The sequence below is a fragment of the Alosa alosa genome, chromosome 16 (genome assembly GCF_017589495.1).
Source record: "Alosa alosa isolate M-15738 ecotype Scorff River chromosome 16, AALO_Geno_1.1, whole genome shotgun sequence".
In the NCBI taxonomy this organism is placed as follows: domain Eukaryota; kingdom Metazoa; phylum Chordata; class Actinopteri; order Clupeiformes; family Clupeidae; genus Alosa; species Alosa alosa.
In genome coordinates, this window is record NC_063204.1 from 31,473,665 (window position 1) to 31,500,530 (window position 26,866).

The 26,866-nt window shown below is 42.3% G+C and overlaps 1 protein-coding gene and 1 long non-coding RNA gene across 3 annotated transcripts; one reads left to right on the forward strand and one right to left on the reverse strand.

The window, feature by feature from the left end:
• Window positions 1-692: 692 nt before the first annotated feature.
• On the reverse strand, window positions 693-20,719 carry ly86 (lymphocyte antigen 86). The gene is made up of 5 exons (XM_048266613.1): window positions 20,400-20,719; window positions 20,107-20,196; window positions 11,536-11,664; window positions 11,057-11,106; window positions 693-1,058 (listed from the first exon to the last, which is right to left on the reverse strand). The coding sequence occupies exons 1-5, from the start codon at window positions 20,518-20,520 to the stop codon at window positions 975-977; spliced, it is 474 nt and encodes a 157-aa protein (XP_048122570.1). The 5' UTR covers window positions 20,521-20,719; the 3' UTR covers window positions 693-974.
• Window positions 11,753-14,034, forward strand: LOC125309588. 2 transcript variants are annotated; one of them, XR_007196149.1, is made up of 4 exons: window positions 11,753-12,067; window positions 12,679-12,737; window positions 12,937-13,140; window positions 13,940-14,034. It is a non-coding gene; the product is annotated as an uncharacterized LOC125309588 (long non-coding RNA). The 2 variants fall into 2 exon arrangements; XR_007196150.1 differs by lacking the exon at window positions 11,753-12,067 and adding an exon at window positions 12,354-12,441.
• Window positions 20,720-26,866: the final 6,147 nt, after the last annotated feature.

A 26,866-nucleotide genomic window follows, 5' to 3' on the forward strand; every position in this document is an offset into this window, starting at 1 on the left:
AGCCGTTCTCGGAGTCTGACAGTAACACTTTTAGCTCCAGCTCATTGAATCAGATTAGACCGTTATCTTATAGGAGAGATGCTAACGGTCTAATCTGATTCAATGAGCTGGAGCTAAAAGTGCAACTGTCAGTCTCAGAGAACGGCTGGATGAACTGGGAAAAGATAAAACTCAATGTTTAACTCAAGGGGAGGTGAAAAACGAGTGTATTTCCCCAAATGGTGGAATACCCCTTTAAGGGGTTTTGTTTCGTAGTGTACTGTACCTAAAACTTGTTGACTAGGGTGTTTTTCAAAGGTTTATTAACTATTCCTGAGTCTTTTTCTGTGTTAGTCCCAATGCACTTCCTGAGCAGACAAGGTTAGCTGATTCTGTGACATCTTTTAATCTCTCCTTAAAACTCACTTGTACCGCAAAGCCTTTAAAGAGTTTATTAATATTTGTTTTGTTCAATGTGTTTGGTTTCGCCTTGTATACTTTCTAATACCTGTAGTTTGTGTTAATTAAAAAAGATTTTTCCATTATTCCATTTCCATTATTTTTGCCAATTTTTTCTTTTAGACATTTTTTGTAAAGCACTTTGTAACTTAGTTTAGAAAAGCGTTCTATAAATAAAGATTAGTATTATGAATTATTATTATTATGTTAAGGTAGTTAACGTTTGCAAAAGGAGAGTGCCGCACACTCCCGAGTTACACATATAAGTCTTTAATGTGACGTTTCGGCCTGTCGGCCTTCCTCAGGTCACGTGTAAAATAACAGGTAGTACCTTGCCTTTTAAAGGGGAAGCTTAATTGCTCCCACCTGACACATAATTAGGTTACAAACAGGTGTCAATTAGTTCCTACTTAAGGTAGTTAACGTTACCACGATAGACAATAATGATTTATAACAATAGTTATAAAGTAGAATATTTTAACTAAATGTTTCACACATTATCCATGTGCTCTCCAAATTGATTACAGTCATAATCATTAATCATGAATAAGGGTTACATTTGCACATGCTATCTGGTAGCCATCTTGGTTCAAAAGCTGAATCCATATATTGAAGAGACCCTAGAAAAAGAGAAGAGATTTGGTTATTTGTTATTTTGGTCTGCATTAGACCAAACATAGCTGCATAGCAGGCAGCAATTGACGGGGTCCAGGTAGTTGAAACCTCGATACTTGTGATTTGCAGTATTTATTTAAACTGATTATTTTTGTCATTAAATGTTCAATGTGGCTCGCTTGAGTGCAAGACAAATTCAATTCGGGGCAATAAAGGTTTCATAATTTCTGTCTGTGTGAGAAGTTCATTTAATTTCATTGGTTCATCTAGTTGCAAAGCAGGCTTTGAAGTAAAATTGAATGCAGAGTGCAGAGACTTGTGGCCATATTTGAGATCTTGCACTGAGTTTGTGTAGTATATGTGTTCTCGTGTGTGTGTGTGGTATTTGAGTCTCTGTGAGGGGTTCATTTCATTTCATTAGTTGATCTTGGCTGTAATTGGGGCTTTGAAAGTAAACTGGGTTTAAATTAACTTTGAAATTAGTTCCCTCACTAACATGCGATTTTGGATTGTAGACACTTGCATAACAACACATACTATGTCTCATGTGGGTTTCGAACCCTGGTCTCTCCAGGCGGATCTCTTACCATTGAGTTGAGGTTGAGTGTGAGCATATCACAACTGATGTACAGACTGTCAACATTGCCTTTATTTTTGACTTTTCTGAAATTTGACCAAATTTTATGTGTCCATAGATTATTGAGCTGATTATTGGGCAACAGTTTTTTAAGATATAAGCAAAAATGTTTAAATGTATTATTATAGCGCCACCTATAGGCATAGTACCTCATGGTTTGGTGTCTGAGTAGCGATGGAGGTCTGGGACCAGATTATGAAGTTTCACATTCCTAGGCCTTACGTTTTTTGCTGCACAACCACTTATCCGGAAAAAAATAATAATGAGAACAATAATGAGTACATCAGTGAAGACCTCTCCTGGACCACCAACACTGCATCACTGGCGAGGAAAGCTCAGCGCCGCCTCTACTTACTGTGGAAACTCAGGCGAGCAAGTGCTTTCGGATTGCACAGTCACCTACTAATGACTTAGGCCCAGGCCCCTACATCGAGACCGAGTCTCCTGTTCCCAGCACAGAGTGAGCTAGGGATGGACCCGACACATCTAGCCTGTAGAACCACACAAAAGTGTTCCCTGAGGCCCAACTGGCCGCTGCACAGAGGTCCTGTACCTAAACACCTCTAAACAGGGCCCAGGATGTAGCCATGCCTCTAGTAGAGTGAGCTCTCAAGCCCTCTGGTGGCTGCGAGCCCTTGCTCCTGTAAGCCACTGCAATAGCTTCTATAATCCAGTGAGAAAGCCTCTGTCGAGACAAAGATTTCCCTCTGTGAGAGGTAGCCCATGACACAAAAAGTTGGTCATGTCTCCTAAACTCTGCTGTCCTCTATAGTGACGAAGTGCCCTGACAGGGCACAAATAGTTCAACCTTTGGTCTTCCACTGAGGAAAAAGGTGGGGGATGGAAGGCCGTCAGTTCTACAGTTTGACACCTACTGTATAGGCCGCGTCCACCACCTTAGGTACAACTGCCGGGTTGGGGCGTAGGCGCACCCTGGTGTAGTCTTGATCGAACTGTAAACACGCAGGGTGGATGGAGAGCCTGCAAATCACTCTCTCTTTGCTGTGGTCAGCTAAGAGCAAAGCTGGATGATGACAGAGAGAGTCTAAAACCAGGGCTAAGTCCCAGCGAGGGACTAGAGGCCTGGAGACATACGGGGGTGCTGACCTGCAGGTTTGTCCCCAAAACCCACATGACAAGCTGAGATGGCCGCTAAATAGACCTTGATAGTTGAAAACGCCTTGCCTCTATCCAACAGGTCTTGCAGAAAGCAGAGGAGTTCTATCACTGAGCATTGCAAATAAATTGTGTTCTTTCCAGCACACCACTCTTCAAAAACGCGCCATTTATGACCATATAATACACCCGTAGAGCCGGCTCGGGCACTCTGAATCGTGTCAATGACTGTCTGGGGTAGGCCTGCTGCATTTAAATTCCACCGCTCACGGGCCAGGCCCAGAGAGCCATCCTGCCTGGGTGGGGATGGTAGATTTCCCCTCTCGCCTATGACAACAGGTCCCTCCGTATTGGGAGGGGCCACGGCTGGCCCTTCAGCAGCTGCACTATTTCTGCCACCCAATGTTTGGATGGCCAAAGTGGAGCAATTAGGATCAGTGACAGGCCTTGTTCCCTCACCCTGGCTAGAGTGGGGGAGATTAAGCTCAGGGGTGGGAATGCGTATAGTAGGGCGCTTGGCCACGGGTGGGCTAATGCATCCATTACGTCTGTTAGGGAGAAGTAAAGAGGACACTGGGCATTTTCCTGCGAGGCGAAGAGATCTACGGTAGCTCTCCCGTACCTCCGCTCTCGGACGCGAGGATCGCGTCTTTCACCCAATGTTTGAACCACTTCAAACCGCAGCGGACGGTCTCATTCAGACTGTGCCTGAGTTTGCTAGGCCTCATGGCGTCTGCAATCTCAGTAGTGAAATGGGGACTTTTAATGATGAGGGACTTTCAACGATGGGTCTCGTCTCTCCGCTTATGCTCCCGCCGGCACCTCAGACGTTTGGCATGATAGCCCTCCGCTACTAGAGAAATCCCTCAGTTTTGAGGACGGGGATTCCTCTGGGGGGCGTGTCCACGAGAATGACGTTAACGACAGACGCTTCTCTACTAGGCTGGGGGGCAGAGCTGTGAATGGCGTCTGGTCCCCCCAGCTGAAAAAGGAACACATAAATTATTTAGAACTCCTTGCAGTGTTCTTAGCTCTGAGACACTTCAACGGAATTCTTAAGGGCCAGCATGTGTTAGTGAAAACAGACGACTCCACAGTCGTAGCCTATATCAATCGGCAAGGCGGCACCCGCTCCTTGAAACTACACAGGCTGGCAAGGAGACTAATCCTGTGGTGCAGCCCCCAGTTTCTCTCAGTCCGTGCGACACACGTAACGGGGGTCTTGAACAGGGGGGCAGATCTCATGTCACGGGGAAATCCCCTATACGGAGATTGAACACTACTTTGGAATCTATGAGGGCTTGGTCTCTCAAGTGGGCGCAAAGCAGAAAATCGTCTAAATAAGAGAGAATTCTGATGCCCTTGTTCCTTAATGGGGCTAGCGCAGCTTCCATACATTTGCTGAAACAGCGGGGCGCTAATGCTAACCCAAATGGGATAGTTAGGAACTCGTAGGCTTTGCCCTCGAAGGCGAACCTCAAAAATTTCCTGTGTGCGGGGAACACATCGATATGATAGAACACGTCTGCCGCCACGAACCAATCATGGGGGCGGATTGATTGACATAACACTTTGTGTGATAGCATCCTGAACGTGTATTTTCGTAGGTGCTTGTTTAACACACAGAGGTCCAAGATGGGCCAGAGAGCCAAGGTCCCTTTCTTTGGAATGACGAAGTACCGGGAGTAAAAGCCCTGTTTGCTCTCCTCCGGTATAGCTCTGATTGCTCGTTTGTTTAAAAAGAGATACGATCTCTTCCCTTAAAACACGAGCTGAATCCCCTTTGGCCACTGAAACTAATACTCCGTGGAACCAGGTCTCATGGCAAATTGTATCCTGTAACCTAGAGTTATCATGGCTAAAACCCACGGGCTTGTTGTGTTGTTGTGCCACTGTTCCGCTCTGGCCGAGAATGAGCCTCTCGTGACGCATATTAAGCACTTTCAGACATACGTGTAAGACCGGAGGTTCTGCCGATGTTAAACGGTGGGGCCGTATATCTGAACGACATAACCGGTCATATGGAAGTCCGAATTTACCCGGTGTTTATACTACTCCCCCCCTAGTATTTCCTCCGGACATTATGTAAATGTGCTGTGTCTGAACGAGGAGTAGAACATGCGGTTAAAATTCACACCTAGTGAGAGGTTGGTGGTGACGTTTCTTTCGTGCGTCCATGTGGTTAGATCTGACTTAAATGCCAGTGTTATGATGGAGTGGCATAGTGCTGTCCAGAAAATCTCCGACCTGGAAAGATGCAGACATCACGGAGCTACTGTCCATGAGGGCATACAACATTTTGATAGAACACCTGAAGGGAATGTTAGAGACACGTTAGCCTACAACTGCATGGCAAGGACAAACATATTCAGAAGACTGAATCATCATAAGCAGAAGGCGCTGAAAAGGCAGTAGCCTACAGCGACGTCGTTGACGACAATAACAGGAGTATTTAATAAATTGTTAGCCAACACGGTTTTCTGTTCATTGATAGCCTTCATGACCTACTGAGTTCGCTGATATTTGCTGAGCATATATGCCTAGAGAAAATGAAAACGAAGAAAACCCAACTTTGTTCCAAGCTCCCACGTAAATCGACACATGGGGAGAGGATGCTTTTGGAAAAAATAAACCATGAAAAAACGAACAACTTCACTGTTATTAATGTTAGTATTTTGTTTGTTGCTTAAAAACATTGTATGATCTTGAAGTCTTGAGTTAGCCTACTGAATTGGCTGGTAGCCTACCATAAAGTTTGTGCATGCTCTCTCTCTCCAACGCAAACCAGATTTGGGGTTCTATAGCTAATTCTGGTACATAACGTTGAAAACAGATAAATGTGTTTATTTGAAGCACACATACAAATACTGTAGGCTAGGTCAATTTCAAGCGCGCACTTACATTGACTAGCCTACTTCAAGTATTAGCCTATGCACAATAGATTTCTCTTCTTTAGCCTACATAATGCATAGGCTACAAAAAGCAGCTGTGACAGGCAGCGGCCGCGATATATTCTGCGTCATATCTCGATCTTGTGAACTCTACAAGCCCCCCACCCCTCACTTTCGACAACCACACGGAGATTCTGTAATGTATGCGTGTATGTCGCGTTCACACATAACGCTCAGTATAAGGTCTGTATTAGGTCCGCAGGTTAGCATCATATCTGAATCATCCGAAGGGTAGGACCTCCGTTTGACAAACCTCCTCATGCGTTGGTTTTCGAGGCAGGCAGAGGTTGAATGCCTCGTCCTCCTGTTTCCGGAGGGAGCTTGTCTCCCTCATTCTCTCCAGCGCCGGACCAAACAGACCCTTGGTGGGGTCATAGGCCGCATCCATGATCTCCAACTTCTGGGCATCGCTGAGGCCTGAGAGGTTCAGCCACAGGGCTCTTTTACCCGTCAAGGCCCATCACCCAGCCGCAGCTCTGAACGGCACCGCGAGAGGAGGAGCAGTAAGTTGTTTACGACACAGATCTCATCCCAGAGTGCTGGGTTCAGGGACTCTGAGTCAATCTGGCCCCCCATCTCCTCCAGGATCTCAGCCTGGTAGGCTGACAGGAGTGTGACAGCATTCAGTGCGCAGACTGATTGGGCTGCATGTTTGTACATGTGCTGGAAGATGGACGCTGTCAGGCGGTCCATCTTGCTGGGCAAAGGGATGTTGGAGGAGGCGGAAATAGAGCGGCGACAAAGTGATCCTGAATTAGACAGTTTCAGCAGATGGAAGAGGACTGGAATTTTGACACTGAAATGTTGCCAATTGACCGTTCGCAAAACCCCGCCCATCGAACGCAGATGAGCCAATGGCAATCCAGTAGCTCCGTGCAGGCAGACATGGCCCGTCACCTTATGGCTCTATAGAAATGTATTGGGAGCCTTGATATTTGTCCGGTTTTAAGGGATTTTATAGTGATATTGAGTTGAGTGAGTTGAAAAGGACAGTCAAATGACATATGTGGGATTAACACAACAACGATACACAGAAAAATGCCTTTCAATCTTGATTACGTTTTCTGTAATTATGTTAAATTAGATTAAATTATCTCGTCCCAGATCTCCACTATTTTAAAGCCAAGGGTTACTCCTTAGCAAACCATAACTAAACAGTGCTCCACCACATCTGTGGATTAAGCCACACAGTCAACTCAATGTAAGTAAGATAAATAAGGATGTTAATTGTTTACAGCATTGCCAGCATTGTTGATTGTCACTTGGAGGAGACTTGTTAGCATAGTTAGCTAACCGCTGCTAATAACGTGCTAGCTTCATCACGTCAGAGAAGCATGGGGCTGTGCACAGTAGTGTAACATTTATTCACCATATAATAATAAAGTTGAAGTGGCTCTGCAATGTAGGCTATGTTTCCGGCAGCACCATGTTCCTTACATGACATGGCCCAGTGTCCTTCTAGTGGTTCCGTTCCTAGAGTTTAGCGGAGTGGATGGAATTTTTTTTTTAGAAAAAATATATCTCGGTGCACATTGGGATCTTAATTTAATGCTTTCCATATGTTAGGCACTGGGGTCACCTCTATTGCTTTAAGTGGTCATACCTTATTTTTAGGATCAGTTGAATTGTTTTGAGTTTTTGTCGTAAAAAGCCAAACCGAAGTATCCCGAGGTCTTTATGTGGTCGGATAGAGAGTCCAGAATGAATTTCATCAAGCCAGTACCTTTCCGGAAATGTTGCTGCTGCAGCTGGCATCTTTAGGGTAAAGTCCGTAGGAGTCGATTGCATCACGTTGTTGCACGACATCACGTCACGTGACATTTCAAAATTCCAACCTGTTAGTAAGCTAGGGTTTGCTGTTGCATACAACTTCATTTCAATTTCGAAAGAAATACTGGACTATGTTTAAAAAAAAAACGGCAACAAAATTGTGAATTTCCAGAGCATGTTACTCCACACTTGGCAATCGACTACTCACTACCATGTAAGTGTAATGTTGTTTGGAACTGTAGAAGAGGTATAAAAATAGCGTTTTGTAGTGGCAAAATGACATGCCCTGGTAGTTCGTTTATGAAACAAAAGGAGCAATTTCGATTTTTTTAAATAATGCAAAATCACAGATTTATTACTGTCTATGGTGTTGGAAATAAGATTACACTATTTTAGCAGTTGATGCAATAGAGCATCACAGTCCAGCCCACAGCCGATGCCGGAAGTAAAAATTCAATGCAATTTCTCCATTGACAATTGCGGTATAAGCCATAAAAACTTAACTGCATGTGGTAGACTTAAAACCAGCTACGGCTGTACAAAGTGATTGCATATGCTCATATAGACGCCAAAAGTTCATGGGGCACTAACCTTGTTTTGAGATAAATGTCTTTTAATCGCGATCTCTTGGATAAGTACTTCATTACCCACAATCCTGAACAATCCCACATTGATGCCTCTGATTGGTGGAAAGGCCGTTACAGTCATAGATTGAAACTTTCTCAACGAAAATTATTGACAAAGATGGCGGAGTCTTTTACTGCCTATGGCGAATATGTTAATGTGATTAAAAACTTTCTTTCTCTTAGTCAGGGCCAATACACAAATAGACCACTGTAAATGTTAGTTTAACACTCAAACTTTTCAGGTAGCCGACAGGCTAACCTTTAGCATTTCCGACATTGTATGTCATTACATAATGCAGCTAACATTAGCCTACATGCTGCAACACAGGTATGAAATATAGTATGTTTTAGTGAATGTCCAAAGGGGTGAAAGCCACTTTAAATCGGGTCACATTATTGACTGTTGTGTGTCCGAGAGTCAGCTTGTGGGTTTTGTAAGGGCCAGCATGAGGGACAAGACCTACAGTCTCAAGTTGTGGTGAGTTAAGCAGGGAGATTGGTAACGTGCTGCTAGATAACATTAGCTTGGCTACTGTAGCCTTAATACTGTATGATTCTTATCAATCATTAACCTAGGAATACTTCTTTGTGCATTTAATGAACATTTTGTGTAATGATTCACGCAAATTAATAAACTGAATATGGTGGTCCAAGAGCATACCATGCTCCAGTCCATGCATCAGCCCGACTGAGCAGTACAGATACAAAGCACTGCACCATGTTGCTAACGTTAACCGCTTTCACACACACACACCATATAAAATACACGATGATAAATATAAAATTCAATATCAAAACACTACACTATTATTTACACGATTACTCCTGAAATAACTTCGATTAACTGCACATTCACTATATAAAAATCACTGTTTGGAGGAAAAGGTTTGCATGCTGTCGCTGGTGTTCAAATGGCAATATTCGCGCGGTTTCATCCTTGCTTATATTATTCAGTGAGGCGTGGTGGTTTATGGGATGAGTAGTTCCTTCGTTCGGAAATGAAAATATGTACACAGTCTTGTACCTTTGACTTTTTTTTTGGATTTTCTCTTCGTTTTTTCACTCGAAATGATATGTTGTATGCTTATGAGTTATGCCGTAGCTGGTTAGCCAAAACGTCAATGGGACAAATGAAACGTATTTTTCCAAAACGTCAATGGGACAAATGAATGGGAATCTTACTTCCGGCACCTAACTGCATTTTGGCTGTGGGCGGGACTGTGCAGCTCTATTGCACACAATGTGTTATGGTGAGCAGTGTTTTAGTATAGCCAGGTGTTCCACACATGGGAATTTTTCTGCATTTCAGTGATCTGTGAGTATAGCTCACACACACACACAGGGAGCAGTTAGGGGTTAGATGCCTTGCTCAAGGGTACTTAGAAGTTAAGGGAGGGTAGAGCACATCATGTGTCCACAGAGTGTGAGTTTCTTATGTGTAGTTTCTTATGTCTCATTCCATCAAACTACAGATCCGCTACCCGATCTGGCAAACTTGCATAGTGCGGTTATAGCTGATAGAGGCTCGCGAAGCGAATGCAGAAGTGCCGTTCACCCTGTTACGAGTTGATAAACCACTAAAAACGATTTTGGAAACATTATTTTAAGGTACAAAAAACTCTTTGGTGTTGCTTAAGTGGATCAAGTTTCATGATTTGTTGACTTTTAATAAGCAACTGTCTATAGCAGTGGTCCCCAAACGTTTTCTTCCGACAACAGCAGTCTACCTTAGTTGAATATTCCATTACATTTATTCTATAGCCTATTGCAATTTAATACCATTGTTAGCTGTGTTTATATTGCCATCATGTATAAAATGTAACTCAAATTAAATGATACTAATAAAAAGACTTTTGCATTCCCAAAAGTATTAGCAGGTGGTCCCAAAAGTATATTTCATTAAAAATGTGTGAACTCTGAACTCTGAAAATGTAAAGTTATCAAACTATGAGAATTTTATGAAGTGCTGAAGTGGTCTGAAATGACCACCATTTTAACTTTCACTCACCTGAACTTGTGAACATTGTATGAACATTTGAACAAATAAAAATAATTATCCCAGAAAGTCCCAGAAATATGACTTGAATATAAGTTAGTTAGTTATTAACAATTCATTGATAAACTTTTAGAATACTTTGAGCACTGATGCAGTCAGCATAGGCCTCTTACATTGTTTGCAGGTAGGACTACATTTCATTCCGTTTTTGATGGCAAACGCGAAACAGCATAAAAAAGAGTATTACATGTGTACTGTTAAGACTCGCCATAGAGAATGAATGGGGGAAATTGCGGAGGTTATAGTTTGACGATGTCGTACTCCCGTGCGGGCCGGTTGCTATATACCACAGACATGTTTTAGGGGGCCACCCAAAATGAGGTGGCGGGCCGTATCTGGCCCGCGGGCCGTAGTTTGGGGACCACTGGTCTATAGAGTCACAACTGAACACAGCCCTAGATTTAAGATGGTCTTTAAGCTGTTCTTATGCCGAATGTTGATGCCATGGCCAGAATCCGACTCTCTTGCTATTATTTACTTTATTTTTTAGGACAATCCAAGGTTGTAATCAAGTTGTAATCAATTTAGTAACTGTTTACAATCTTGAAACATGTCATTGCTGCAATTATTAGCCTAAATAATTCTTCTGGTGAAATGCTGCCCCACTTTGTTTGGAGGTAGCTAAATGTACACATATGACTGGTGCTGAAACATACACACAGCACATTTAAAGCAGTACCCTAAAACATTACATTACAAATAAATTTGTCACAAATAATTACTCTAATTTTATCGATAAACCAATATGACCATTCACCCTCTTATCATCTTGGACCCCTAATAAAAGTAATCGGTAAAAATCTAACCCCAACTCTATTGATATATATCAGTATACATGCAAACCTACCTTAAAAGGTATCGACTTGATCTTCAAAGGCCAGTCATGATTAATTAGCTCTGTAGAATAAAAATAATATATATATTATATATATATATATATATATATATATATATATATATATAAAAGTTGATAAAGCTGTGCAGCTAGTTAATCTTTAACAGAATCATTTCATTTTAAACAGAGTTTTATAGAGAAGCATGACAAATAGCATTTCTCAGAGTGTTTACTTAGTGTTAGACAATATACCACATGATGTAGGACTCAAATACCACATTTACCTAGGATACATTGCTTTTCATTGTCAAGTGTAAAACAGTGGAAGATAATATGCTGCAGTAAAGTAAGGAAGTTAAAGAATGTATGTGTTTGAGGAGTCTGATCAGTATAGCCAACATTGCAAACGTAGGGCCTTAATCATATTTGAAAGGGGTTATAGTACTTGACACATGTTGTAGCTTTTCATCACATCCATTCTAGAATCTTACCTCCCTTCTTTCGCCCACAGAAGGGAAAGCGCGGGAGGTGGTGCAAACACAGGTATTCATCATAGTGCAGAAGTTTTTGGTCACCATGAAGTAGATCCAACGACAGGTACAACTCCTCAATGGAGTGCTCTAAAGAACACAGCAATACGAGAATTTACCATGACGTCACAACAACAAATACGTTCTTCCGGGTGGCAAAAGGCGAAACATTCTTCGATGGCACTACTAGTAAACAACCCCTTCCATGTCATTTAACCAGGGCAGAGCGATTGAGAAAACAGAGTAAATGGCTTGAATGAATGATTTTGCTACGGGACATCTCATTAATATTCATACGGGTAGGCCTATGGGAAGTCTCATGAGTCAAATACGTGTCTCTTATTGGCTAGCCATGCTGCGTCCACTCTACACCGCCGTAGTTTGAATGACGTGAAATGTCAGTGTCAGTCGACGAAAACAAATGCTACGTGAGGTAAATTGCTTGGAAGAAAGGAGACCCGCCGTCGCCGTAGCCTGATCTACAATTCAACAGGTAAGTTGATTCAAAAACAGACGTGGTGGAAAATAACAGACATAGTTAACATGATCATTGAGGGACTGACCCAGGAGACTACCGTTACCTCGTAATATTCTAGCCTAGTCTAGTCTACTACCATTTGTGAATGAGCCTCAGCCTACCATTGAGTAGTTCTTTAAGTGATTCTTGCTGTTTGACTTAAAATCTGTTAGGTTGTGGTAGATGGTCTATGTCCCTGTTGTCTAATAACTAAAAAAGACTATGATCGATTTTCTGTTGCTCAGATCGGATGGCACAGACGTGAGCTTTTTTTGACGGTGAACTGGATAGCGCGCTGTAGCCTCGCGCTACATTCACTAAACTAAACTGGCGGTGATGAAACCAATCTGGTAGCCTACACATATCAATTATCCATCAGCTGTAGCCTACAATTATGTTTTGCTTTTCCTATTTCTTCCATTGACATTTGATCAGTAGGCCTAGCCTACATGACACTCTTCCTTGTAATACTTTTACTTTAGGCAGTGACTAGCAATGAGTCTGATCTTCAAAAGAGACCTATGTTTACTTAATTAGTCTCGAATTTCCCCAGTTGAAGAAAATTATGCTCTGCTATGATTTTGTAGAGGGAGAGTTAAGAACACAAGAAGCAGAGTTGAAGAGCAGCAGGGTTGGCAGCAGAAAGGTAAATGTTGGATGAAATATAATTTGGGGTAAATTATATAAATGTTGGAGGAAATATTTTAGGTTAAATTAGGCTAAATGTTGGATGGAATTTAATTTACGGTATTGTTAAGATTTCCTCTTAGCATTTTAATACTGTTTTTGTACATTCTTTCAGTCACTCTTCAATTTAACAGAACCATTTTTCTGACATTGAACAGATTTTAGTAGAGAAGTGAGAGCGAGACCAAAGACAGGCAGGAGCATCCAGTCCATAAAGGAAGAAGGCAGGCAGGAGCATCCAGTCCATACAGGAAGAAGGCAGGCAGGAGCTTTCAGAGACAGACTGAGGGAGAGACAGAAAGTTCACCTGAAATGTCTCTTTCTGCATATGTCCTTCAGTTGGACCAATCCGATTCCAATAGGTACATTAGTAAACTGAAGCTCTCGTTTGAAGATCAGTTTCTGTCTTTGCCAGATCCATACAATCTAGATGATGGCTGGTATGCTGCTGATGCTGATAAATTGCCCCCTGTTCAGTATCTTGACCTGTATAACTACCTGATTAACACTCCAGGCCCTTGTACAGGTGAGGCCTTGCGAGCCTATAGGTCACTAGAGGCTTATAACTATTTTGTTTGTGATCATGTCCAAAACATCAAGCAGCATGATCTATCAGAAACAAGTCCTGTTGCTTTTGTCGCTGCCACAGTGGCTCCAGGACAGCGGATCAAAGAAGAAAAATACAAACCCTGGGTTTGTGTTCGTAGAAATGGCTGTATTGTTGCAACCCATTGCACTTGTGCAGCATGTTTAGGAGAGGCCTGCAGTCACATTGCTGCTCTACTGTTTGCCATTGAAAGCATTACACAAAGCAGAGACAGAACTGAAGTGTCATGTACTGATATCCCATGTCAATGGAAGAAATGTGAAAAGCAAAGCATAGCTAACTGTACAGCTGAAAATCTTGACATGTCCCATCCAAAGCATGGTAAGACACTGAATGGCAGACAGAGGAAAAAAAGAAAGGAAATACCAGGGTTATCTATCCAGGAGCAACAGCAAGCCTTTGCAGAGCTGAGAGAGATCCTGCCCACTGCAGCAGTTTTAGTCAGGGACAGCAGCGACACCGATACCGCTTCAGAATCTGAGGATGCTGTAGACTACCCTCAACTCCCGTACAGATTAGCGAGACTGACTAATGTTGACAATTGCTCTCCACAGACTATAATTGAGGATGCCATTCCCACCAAGGCACAGATCATGTAAATGATACCACGATATTGGCTGTTTTCACATGGAATGACCCAAAGGTGAACCCACACCAATGTATTGCTAAATGTTAAACTAACATTCAATGATTCAGGCCCACTTGAGGGGACATCAAACAACACAAAGGGAGACCAAGTTAATATAGATTTCAAATAAATAATTTATTAATGAAAAAAGTCAGTAAATGTAAGCCAAAACTAAATTGTGGTGTGAATCAGTATATTGTTTGTAAAAGGACAAGGAAGAAGAGGAGCTGCCAGCCATGAAGCAGTCAGATTTCTACCACGCTCTCTCCAGTCTTTGACCAGAGGTCCATTTTGGTAGTTGCCCAAGAGACAAGCTACAGTGAAAAGTTGGCTAATGCTCCCTGAAATAGACAAAGGGATTACAGTGTCTCCTTAACCCGCCTGATTAGCCTTTCAACATGAACTCGCAGCCGCGCGATTGACTGGGTCTCCAGGACATCCTGTGCTGCCATTTGTTCCTTGTTGGAGCGGAAGGCAGGCCTGTGAAGTTTTCCTGACACAAAGTTGTCCACCCTAAAGCCCTTGTCCACCATCACAGCCATGTCAGGGGACAGGAGAGGTATGATGCCCGACAATCTGAAAAGCTCACGGTCACTGATGGCGCCCCAATAGAGTGCAGAAACAAATGTCAGAGGACCATGTGGTGCCATGCCAATCATGGCCTTAAAGGTACAGTGTGATTTGTAGTGCGAGTACACCTCACTCTGTAGCACAAGTGAGGTTGGAGTTTGGCACCACAATTCTGTGCAGTCAACAATGACCTGAGTGTCTGCATATTCCTTGAACTCAGGAGGTAGGTTGGCTGTGATTTCTTCAGGTGTCATCCAGATACACACAGCTCCCAGTACACAGTAAAGAAAGTTGGCCCAGGTTGTGATGATCCTGCTGGCTGTTGTCCGATGGATGTTGAATCGGTGGCCAAGCTCTTGCTGTGTGCATCCGGTTGATAGATAATTTAGAAAAAGAAATAACTCATCTATGGGCAGCAACTTACCTTATTTTCCGGACTATAAGTCGCTCCTGAGTATAAGTCGCATCAGTCAAAAAATGCTTCATGAGCAGGAAAAAAAACATAAATAAGTTGCACCGGACTATAAGTTGCATTTATTTAGAAATGTATTTCACAAAATCCAAAACCAAAAACAGAGACTATGTAACTGGATTATTGAGGCCAAAAAGATTAATGAAGATGAAGGAGTGAAGGCAGCCAAGAGGAGGGCAGGAAGGTAATCATGAAAAACAAAAAGATTCACTGAAAGAAAATGCCATGAGGTGCACCAAAATGTTACTAAAATGTGGAGAATACAATGCAACCAAGCATTTTGGGCGATGTGGAGTCACAAGCTGGCAGCAGATTAAATGCTCATGAGAGAGAAAAAGATGCAGTTTTAGACGTGACCGAAAAGATAGGCCTATAGGCCCGACGTAATTGTAAAGCAATTTACAAAAGATTCACTGAACAAAAATGCTGATATGATACATGAAAATGTAGCTAAAAATGTGGAGAATACAATGCAATCAACCATTTTGGGCGATGTGGAGTCACAAGCTGGCAGCAGATTAAATGCTCACGATAGAGAAAAAGACGGTTTTAAAAGGACGTGACCTAAATTGAGGCAAGCCATGGCAATTGGCCAATAGCCCCGACGGTATTTGTAAAGCAATTTACAAAAGATTCACAGAACAAAAATACTGATGTGGTACATGAAAATGTAGCTAAAATATGGAGAATACAATGCAATCAAGCATTTTGGACGATAATGGAGATACAAACTGGCAACAGATTAAATGCTTTCGAGAGAAAAAAGAGGGTTTAAATTGATCGTGCAGGCCGGAAAGCTGCAGCAGCAGGTGATATTTAGAAATGTATTTCACAAAATCCAAGACTAAGAACAGACAGACTATGTAACTGTACACATTGAGGCCAAAAATATTGAGAATCTCTACAGGGAATGTTAATGAAGAAGAAGGAGTGAATAGTGGCAAAAGGCAAACGGGAGGCTGCTGACAAGGTCTCGACGCTTAATTGTAAAGCAATTTACAAAAAAAATCACTGAACTCAAAATGCTGATGTGGTAAAAATGAAAATTTAGCTAAAAAATGTGGAGAATGCAATGCAAATTCAATGATTTTAGAAAAAGTTTTGAGCCCTGATTGAGGGCAAGCCATGGCAATTGGCCAATAGCCCCGACGGTATTTGTAAAGCAATTTACAAAAGATTCACAGAACAAAAATACTGATGTGGTACATGAAAATGTAGCTAAAAATGTGGAGAATGCAATGCAATCAAGCATTTTGGACGATGTGGAGATACAAGCTGGCAGCAGATTAAATGCTCGAGAAAAAAAAAGATGCGGGTTTAAATTGGTGATGCAGACCGAAGCTGCAGCAAGCAGGTGATATTTAGAAATGTATTTCACAAAATCCAAGACTAAGAACAGACAGACTATGTAACTGTACACATTGAGGCCAAAAATATTGAGAATTCTACAGGGAATGTTAATGAAGAAGAAGGAGTGAATAGTGGCAAAGGCAAGCCCGAAGGCTGCTGACAAGGCCCCGGCAGCTAATTGTAAAGCAATTTACAAAAAAAATCACTGAACTCAAATGCTGATGTGGTACATGAAAATTTAGCTAAAAATGTGGAGAATGCAATGCAATCAATGATTTTGTACGATATATTGGCACAAGCTGGCATGCAGCAGAACAATTGCTTGGCTGGCCACCTCCGAGTGAGCGAGAGAAAAAAAGATGCCCATTTAAAAGGGTCTAAATTCCAGCGCGGAATTGCGAATAAATTATTACTTAGTATTGAGCATAATAATAAAAGTCCTGCAAATCTAGCCATCATAATGCGAGAGATTCCCACACATTTTACCCTGTACCCTGTCTGACATTAATATAATAATGGAGCGGACTGAATGCGGGACTATTGAAGGACCAACTTTGACTTCAATTGAACCCCATGCAGAGACACACACACGCGCGCGCAGGACCACTTTGGGGTGCCTCTCTTTCGTTTCTCTCTCTCAGCAGGATTTGTCACCGCTGAAGTCAAATTGTAGCCTAGGTGCTTCAACATCAACCGTTATCGACAGGAAAGGAAAACAAACATTTAGCGATCAGGAACCGTCAGGAATTTTGCAAATACAGAAGCATGACCGCCTAGGCTATAACGTGAGAGAACATGGATGACTTCTCTATTTGGCGTTCGTTCGATTGCGGACGTGAACAGACAACTACAGACACGGAGCGCACATTAGGCCTACTTTCACTTTCTGTGCGTATTCATTACATGAAAGATAATTAGTAGCAAAACAGCGATCAAATATTACATGGCCGTGCGTTTTGTTTTCAAATGTTTAGGAGACTCATAAATTCTCAAATTTAGGCTGCGCAAAGCACAGCACCTTTATTTGGCCATGGCTTGTATTCGAGTCAGCTATATTATAGTCCTTTTTTTCTTGCGTTTTATTGTGAGACATAGGCCTACTTTTTGTTTGGAGCGGCATGGGTAGGCTATCAAAAGCAGATGTTTAATTTGAGATTTAATTTACGTTTGGACTGTTGATTATATTGCTAAATATCGGGACTGATGACCACTGAAATCTGTGGGGTATTTAATGGCTTACTATTAAGTTTCATTCGTGTGCTGTGCTGCAAGGGAAACCTTATTCCGTATAGCCAAAGATGTCTAAGATAGCCTAAATGTAGTTATTTTTTAAATTATGCATGATTTACTTTTTTATAAAATTCATAGGCTGATGCCTGGCAGCAAATGTAGGCAGTGTTTAAATGTAGGCTTCAGCCTCTAGCTCAGAAGGGTGCGGCATGCGACTAGCTTGAGAGCAATGAGAGCAACGTGTTGGAGACTCATGGTGTAAATGACTTTTCATTGGCAACAATACCAACCAACAATATAAAATATTAAGAAGAGCTCTTTTATGAGTTAAATTGAAACAAAATTATACTGGCTTTTATTTGTCCAAATCTGAGTCCCGGCTATAAATAGAATCCCTGCCATAATTTGACGATTTAGGTATGCACGTGTGTTTCAGGCTTAGAGCAAGCACTAATCTCTGACTGAAAGTGCACAGGACTTCTGCATTTGAGAGCGCTCTCTCGCGGCTGTAGACGTAAAGTTTCACGTAGGGTTCATGTCAGTTAATATAAATTAACATTTAAAAACATGTTCAATTATATATTTTTTCATATATAAGTCGCACCTGACTATAAGTCGCAGGACCAGCCAAACTATGAAAAAAAGTGTGACTTATAGTCCGGAAAATACGGTAGTTGATCTGTTCAATGTTGTTTTCTCTGCCACAGAGGCCGATGCTTCTCTTGCCACACTTGTCACATGGATCATCCTTGATGTTGCTGGTTCGATGAGCCTCCAGAATGCCATCAGGTGGTCATAAGAATGGAATCGTTTAAACAAAATACTCAAAAATAACATTGTTGTAAGTCATGGTAGACTAATTTAGTTACACATGATCAATTATCTTAATTTTTATCCGCTATCCGCTCTGGGTCTCCGCTCCCACACGCTCGCCCTCGGTGCCGGTATTTGAAAATTATTCCAGAAAAAAAGAGAAGGAATGGCCCCTTTCTTCAACCTTCTCAATTTCCCCGGCTTGCTAACAAAACCGTTCTTCTGGAAATGCCTGCTGCAAACATGACTTGTCTTGCTTGGGGTAAAGTCGTCCCGTTGACTCTTACTGTACCATCCATTCAGCTCTCACCGACACATCCACTAGAAAGCTATGAAAGCTTATAGTACTGTTGTACCTAGACGAATTCGCACACAAGGGTACACAACAATGGAGTGTGGTCTTTTTCACGTGTTGATAGGTTAATCGCCTCTCTTTTACCCGAAATCCGCTCATATTGAAATGTTGTCTATTCAAAACTAGCGCTTCAGGAAAAGCTCCACTGCTACCTCAACACGACCTACAGGAAGTAGTCCAGCATACACTCTACACACGGAAGTTAACCGGAAGTTCTATTGTGCACGTAGGGAATTACCTGCAACTTTTTTTATTGTCAATTTTAACAAAGGAACAAGGCCTACTGGGAATGTGAAAATGTGTAATGATGATCTTACTTCCTGTCATTCATGATTGTGTTCTGGACGTGTTGTAGCTTAGTTATAATAATCAGCAATGCAATCAGCAATTAGTAAGCACGAATGCTGCTGCTGGCGTTGATGCTAGCACTGATGTTAAGTCCTACCTAAGGAGTAGGCTGGCTAGCATGGGACACAAACAATTTGAGTGAATTGGATATTGTGTAGGCGCCACCACGTATTTGCTGTTTTGCTTGATGCTTTTCTTGATGGATAATTAATTGTACTGCAGCTATCTACGATGTTGTGGAAATTCAGAGGTGGTAGCAATGATTAGTCACCCACTGTGGCTCTGTCTGATCATATGGCAAATCTCCATGACATACACATGATTTTGTGTGCGCTTGCGGGTGTGTGTCTGTTGCGAGGTGGGTGTGTGTGTGTGTGTGTGTGTGTGTATGTCTATGTCTGTCATAGGGCCCCACCGGGAAAATTGGGCAGTCCACCCCTGGCATCAATAGTCATGAAACAATGTAGCTCAGGGGAGGCAATTCCTATATTAACTCCTAGTAAAGATGCATCCCATCACCCTTACCTGTCTCTCTTACAGATAGTGTAATAGTAGCCATATGATGTACTTTTTTCCTATTTTAATTCATGCAATGTGTTTAGATATTGTTGAAATGTTTTTAATACTAAAAGTTGATTATAAGGGCAAAGTAAGTTGCAAATCATTGTAATTGTAATTTCTTTGGTCTTTACCATGTATAGTAAGTGTGGCTGCTACCCAGCTTACATATTGCAATCAATGACATGATTCTAGCTTGTTGTCCCCTAAAACATGGCACTGAGAACTTTCTCTATTTCTCTGTATTGACGGTCCAACATGTACAGTGTGCTTCTGTGCCATGTAGGGAAAAAAGGAGAATAGTGCTATAGTGCACACTAAAGGGTTATTTATGTTTATTACAGTTTTGCATGGATCACAGTAGTTTAATCATTTCAGATACAAACTTTACACTTACGTAACAAAAGTGAGATTGTGCTGTTGAACTCGCTTTGGACGTGAAGATCAGTGCAAGGGTTTAAAGTGAATCCAACATCTTGGAAAGGATCTGAAAAATGATAGTGGTATTTACTAATAGAACACACAATCACAGACCAATGCATAATAAAGATCCTTTAGGATGCACTTTAGGGTGCTTTGAAGTGTTCAAATCTGTTGCATAATATTTATTATTCTGGTAATGTGCTCAGTCTAACATGATGTCATAGCTCTGAAACCATGTACAACAAACTAATGTAGATATTTGCTCACCACAGCTGGCATAGGATAGTTGAAAATGAGGGGAAGAACAGACCACATGTTCAGGCCAATGTACCCCCTCAGCCATAGTCGTAAAGAAAAACAGAGTCAGAGACAGAAATGAAAGCTCCATAGTTTCCAGCCTACTGTACACCTTTACTGTGTACCTGACTGGATTAAAAGTTACTAAAACTACCCGATGCTCCTGATAACTACATTGAAATACAAACTTCCTCAAAAGGTGAAAACAATAGCACACATGAATAGTCACATGGCAGCGGGTTTCAGTTCCCTCATTGTCCTGGTCAACATTACCAAAGTAACAATTTGACCTTTCCCTCCTCTGTATGAAATCATACAATTACAGTGCCTTTATTGGCACCCCTAGAAAATATTTAAAATAACACATAATCAAAGCTCTTTTTTCCATTTATATTCAACTTTTTTTAAGTTAATCAGAGTTAATTGTCTATGAACTTTCAAGCAGTAATCCATGACTTCCTGTCACTAAGGCAGAAAGAAGTTACAAGACACAAATTTTCAACGTTGGAAAAACAAAGGAACATACAATTCAGATAAGCTAAAGTGTGTTGCCCTTCATAAGTTTGTGTGAGAGTGAGAGAGAGAGAATGAACAGACACATTACATGCCATCATTGTCCATGGTTCATCAGCCTGGTTGCCTGTTACTTAGACTGCAGATCCACTGTCTTAATGTATCACTTGCCAGACGACAGCAGCAGAAACATTCTATGGCTAGGATGGCTGGATCTTTACTTATTCTTTGGGTATGAGGTGCATTGTGTATTGTAAAAGTCCTGGATGGGGGGGATCCGCTGATGCCCTGGACTGTCCACACAACTCTCTGCAATGTTATGCGGTTGTTCGCAGAGCAGCTCCAAAACCTGATAGAGTTGTCATGTGTTGTCAGGGTTGTGGATGTGAAATACGAAAGATAACATTAAAAGACACAATGTCTCTGACCTCAACAGAATAGAGACCGCCTCTATATGTAGTCTGCCTGCAGGAAGGGAAACATTCAGTAGATTTTGACTTCAACAACATGCCAACCGACACCTGGATGCAGTCTATTCAAAACAAGATACAAAATAATGTGTTTTTAAACTGCCACTCGAGTATAGCGAGTATAGTACGCTATGTATATATTGTCCTACTCTAACACATCACGTCATGTGTGAGTCAGAGGTCGGAAACTGGGGCTAGATTTTGCTAACAGCGTTGCCCAGTTAGGGGCTCGTCATCAGTTTTGTCGTCACGTTGTAGTTCGTTTGTAGTCCATGTGGCTTTTCATGTCCAACAGTTTTATTGTGAACTTGGAAATTTGCCGTTTTTGTCACTTGAAAGCTGCAAATCTTTCTTTAACAAGCATCTTACACTATATTTTAAGCAAATACAGTTGTTTAGGGACCGTTCGTTATTTATAAACGGGGTCACCGGAGGGATGTTGAGTGCTTCAATCAAAAGTTGCATGACCCTCCCCTGCCTGCAAGAAAATTTTCAACGACCCTCCTGCAGTCTTTTCAAAATAGACATGACCCTCCCCGACCAATCGTCAATACCTTCCCGCCCATGCTATTATTGGCTATGAAAAACACATCGACTTAAACAATCTTTCTTAACTCACCCTCTGCTTTCTGATCTTACACGTCACACTTCACCAAGATGGTGGCCATTTCAGTAGATTTACTCACTAACATTGTTGTGGAAACACAATAAGCATGGAAACTAAATGCACACTTCCTGCAACTGCATTAGCCTACTTGAAATAATTTACTCCTCTAGTAAGTATTCACATGAAATAAAACAATAAAACATTGAGACCATTCAACAAAGCACACTGGGTAATAACAAATTCAACACATGAACTTGTTGCTATGGACTCGATCTCTAGGCTTCCTTCCTCTAGGCTTTGGCTTCCCAAAGCTGAACATTATCAAAACTCAATTTCTCAGGCGGCGTCAATTTGGGGCTTGCTACACTCCTTCCTTCTCAAATGACTTGAAAAGACCGTTTGCACAATTTCACAAATAATCACAGGGACCGAAAAATACCTAACATGCCAACTTTTTTTTCGGGTTTAGGCCTATCATTTTAACTTTTCCCCGCTGTCTTGCCGTTTTAATATTTTCCCGTAGAATATCCCATATTACTGTAATACTCTCATAACATTAGTCCTGCATTCTGGCCTGTCTCTGTGTTGTCCTGTTGTTACCCCTTGCCCTTCCAGAGAAACAAATGTATTCAAATCATCGTTTGCTTGCTTGAATGCGAACTCAGAGTGATGTTAACCTACAGTAGGCCTATTTAAGTTAACAGCGTGGTTGTTGTTGAAACCGCGATTCATTGGCTTGCGGTGTTCGGCCGTAGGCTATGTCTACGTGCGCACCTGCCAGGCTAAGAGCCAAAGAAATCCCCCTGTATATTCACTCCAAGTTGGCCTACCATAACTTACCAACTCTAGCCTACACTGTAGACCATAAACTGGCTATTTATATGACCAATGTATTTGTATTCTGTATTCTGCTTTATGAAGCAGAATTACGCACTGCTACTTGGAACGTAACACATTTTTGTTGGCAGGAGAGAGAATGACAGCGATTAACAAATTGCATTTGTTGCTGGTTACCAATAAATAGGGCCTACTATATATATTTTTTGCAAACAACAAAAACAGAAAGGATGGAGACAGCAAAGCTAGAGATGGGCAGGAACAAGGTCAATTGGTAGAAATGTTTGTCAAAACGTTAGGAGCTGGATGTGTGGATGAATGAAGCACAAGTATGCTTTATAAGCATGCACACTGTTTAAAGTTAGGCTAGGCTACACCGTAAACTACAAGTAAACCAAAGTTAGCTTTTTTAGGGCTGGATAAAGTTGACCAAATGGATATAGGCTGTTAAGCGTGAATAAAGTAGGCTTCTTTGTTGCTCCAACCCTTCCAACGTTAATGGGGACGGATGTTTTCCGTATTTTGCGTGAGAAATCTCCCTTATTTTCATTGTTCAATGTTGACAGAGCTATGGAACGAAAGAGAACGTTATATGGCGACAGAAATCAACAATCAAACAAGCCACTTTGATTTTTTGCTGTTTTCATTAATACAAAAGATGGGTGACCCCCCCTCCTAGACAAAAAAAAATTAGGTGACCCTCCCCTCAACAAAGAATAAAAAGACATGACCCTCCCCTATTTTCCTCCGGTGACCCCGTTTATAAATAACGAACGGTCCCTTATTTAGGATTAGTGAGTGTATGTTTTCACCTTTGTTGTGGCATCCATGTTTGTCACACATTCCGACGGCAAAGCACATGAACACTCGCTGTGGGAAAAACAAAGTAATCACGTGGGCGGTCATTCCCAGGTGCCATGAATGCACCATTTGTTGGCACCTCCAACAGCATGGCGTACTAGTTAAACATGTGGACTTCACTAGCTGGTTGCATGCCATCCCTTTAAAACAGCTTTGTCGACCAGGTCTTGGTACTTGGCTTGTTTCAGTTGGTGGGACATGGCTAGCCTCTTTCCAGAGGTGTGAGATGGGCCTGCTTGTTGTTGGGTTTGACTCGCCGCTGTTCCACCCATTTGGTGATTTCCGTACCGCCCTTCTGTCAATGCCTTTGGACAACCGGTCAGGATGTGGTTCAGTGTACAGGAGGCTGCTCCACATAGGTTGCAAGATGGATCTTTCTCTCTGTCCCACCCTAAATCTACGCCCATGGCAAGGATGGCTGCTGAGGCTGGCATGGCTTCAGGTGCAACTTCAAAATACCGCGTGGAGTCCCTGACTGCTGGGGGAGAGGCAGTGGACAATTATAACAACAAACATGGCGCCCATAACACCGCAGCCCCATTGAAAACGATGTGCTAGCGATGTGCTTAACAGATGATGCATTGAAATGCCTCCTTCTGCTTAGCCCAGAGGACAGACATAATTATTGGGCTTTGGTCTGGCCATTGAAGAGGCGTTTTGGACAGGGTGTGCAGCCTGACCTGCTTAAAAACGAACTGAGCAGCAGATACAGACTTCCAGGGGAGCCACGGCGGGCATATGCTCACATGCCACCTGACGTGCAGAGTGAGTTGGCCATAGACCAGTTTATTAGAGCTCTGTCCCCCACTGAGTTGCGTGTCCATGTACAGCTGCAGCACCCACAGTCCCTGCAGAATGCATTGGAGCTGGCGCTGGAGAGGGAGATAGTATGGGGTGTGCCAGCCGGAGGCAGCCTGAGGGAGTGCATGTCTACAGCCAGAGCAGCGTTGGGGACTGATATGGATGATATGGAAAAGCCTGCGTCGGTGACTGAGGTAACTGAACTGATACAAGCTGTATCACTCCAGGCGACACATAACCCGTGCACCCGTTTCGGGGGTTCCATGTTCCATATGTGTTGTGCATGCATTACTTGAAAAGAACTACTGTAGCTCCAGTTATGTATGAACAGTGAAGGTAACGATCTCTTAAACATGTGAAAAACGTTAACTTGAAGAAGTGAAAATTGACCAATATGAACTATGAATATTGAATAACTTGAAGCTACATCTATAAGTGTGAACATGCTTAACAAAATATGGGAACAAAACATGGGAACTAAACGTGCATCACGAATATAATCAGTGGGAGCCCTGTGCTTGTTTCCCTGCAACAAGAAGGTTCCATCTGGGGGTGATGGAAGACAGTGACACTCTCAGTGTGTTGTCCAGTCGATTGCGCAATTTGGTCTTAGTTGCAGTCATTGCCGAAAACCCGGCCTCGCATAGATACGTGGTGGGAAATGATAGCAACGTTTTCAGTGCTTTTACGGCTATCTCGGGATATTCTGCTTTGGTTTTGATCCAAAAACCCGCCAGAGAGGTTTCCTTATACACACTCTTAAGACCACCGTCATTTGCAATTTCGATCAACTGCTCTTCTTCCTGCGCTGACAAGTTAGGACTATTCGGGATATTGACAAATGGGTTGCGGACCCACTCATTGGTTTGCCGTGGATCTTTGGAGGATGGGAAGTAACGCTCAAACTCATTTGAAAGCGCAACAAGGTGATCGCGCACCAGCTGCGAGAGAAAGGGCCCTGCCTCAGTCTCTCCCAAAACCCCCACTACTGTTTGGAACACATCAAATACACCCCGTCCCCACCACTCGTCGTCCCCACAAATCAAGCTTGGCTTTAAATGCAGCGACTTTATCTGCCAGTTTAAAGGCAGTCGTCATTCTCCCCTGGAGTGACAGGTTGAGGTCATTAAGCAACCGAATATGTCACACAGGTAAGCGAAGTTTTGACACCCAGCCCTCATCACTAAAATATGCAGCTAACGGTGACTTTTTTCTGTAAGAAATCTTTGCAGCGGCTCTCATAACTCAAACACTCTGGCCAGTGACCTGCTAAAGATGCTTGTTTTTGTTGCTCATTCTAGCAGTTTAGCTAACTTAGGTGTGACACTACCGTTAAGCTAAGAAGGTGAAGTGAAGTGAGCTGACCTGAGGCTGCGCAGCGCTGAAGGCAATATGTAAAGGTGTTGAAGGCGGGACAGACAGACGTAAGAAAATAGACCTTGCAAAATGCAAACATGCGTGCAATCAAACAACAGAATATAGGCCTATGCCATGTAGAAACGTGACATTATTGCGAATTTAATTTAATTTAGTTTGCATGCATTTTTTTTTTAAACTCATGTCGTAGGCTACGGCCCGGTGGTTGGGGACCGCTGCTTTAGAGTACTAAACTGCAGAAAATACAAAAACTCCTTTATTATGACTGCCGCTAGTGAAGCTAGCGAAGCAGTCATATAGGGATTGTCAAAGTTTTTTTTCCCCCGTCATCTACTTCCTGAATTTTTGGTCAACGATACCCGAGACACTGAACCACTGGGGCACATGAAATTTGGTGGGTATGTAGCCCCACTAGACTTTTACGGAAAATTTTTGTTTGGTCCCCGGGGGCCACTCCTCCCCACTGGGCCCCCCGAAAAACCAAAAAAAGCAGTTTTTTCTAAATAACTACCTGAACCATGGCACCGAGGATGAAGACATTTTTATGGTATGTTGGTCTCAAGGGCCCACATTAACCTAGCCCATAATCACTCATTTATGATTTGCACCCCCCGGTAAAAAATGAAAATGCAATATCATTCTGCTTTAATCGCCCCTCTCTTCAGTTAAGATGTTCAGAACTGCACCAAATTTTATGTGTATGATTAACCTACATTCTCTGGGGGTATGCCAAGTTTCGTAGAATTTCATCCATGGGGGGGGGGTCAAAAACATTAAGTTATGTGTACATTTAGTGACTGTACACTCATTGGCCTGTAGATGGTGGTGCACACATATACACACGCACACACACACACAGTCACGCACATACCATCAGTATCGGCAATTAGAACGGCCGATACATAATTACAAATTCAGCCGGACTAAAGGAAAACCAAATATTCATCATAATAATGTGGCTGCATTTCCAG

Excerpts from the sequence above, each read along its gene's own strand:
- ly86 (XM_048266613.1), bottom strand. The coding sequence starts at position 20,520 with ATGGAGCTTTCATTTCTGTCTCTGACTCTGTTTTTCTTTACGACTATG. Across the intron at positions 20,197-20,399 it reads ACTATCCTATGCCAGCTGTG|ATCCTTTCCAAGATGTTGGA; the intron begins GTGAGCAAATAT and ends ATCATTTTTCAG. Across the intron at positions 11,107-11,535 it reads CTGTGGGCGAAAGAAGGGAG|AGCTAATTAATCATGACTGG; the intron begins GTAAGATTCTAG and ends TTTATTCTACAG.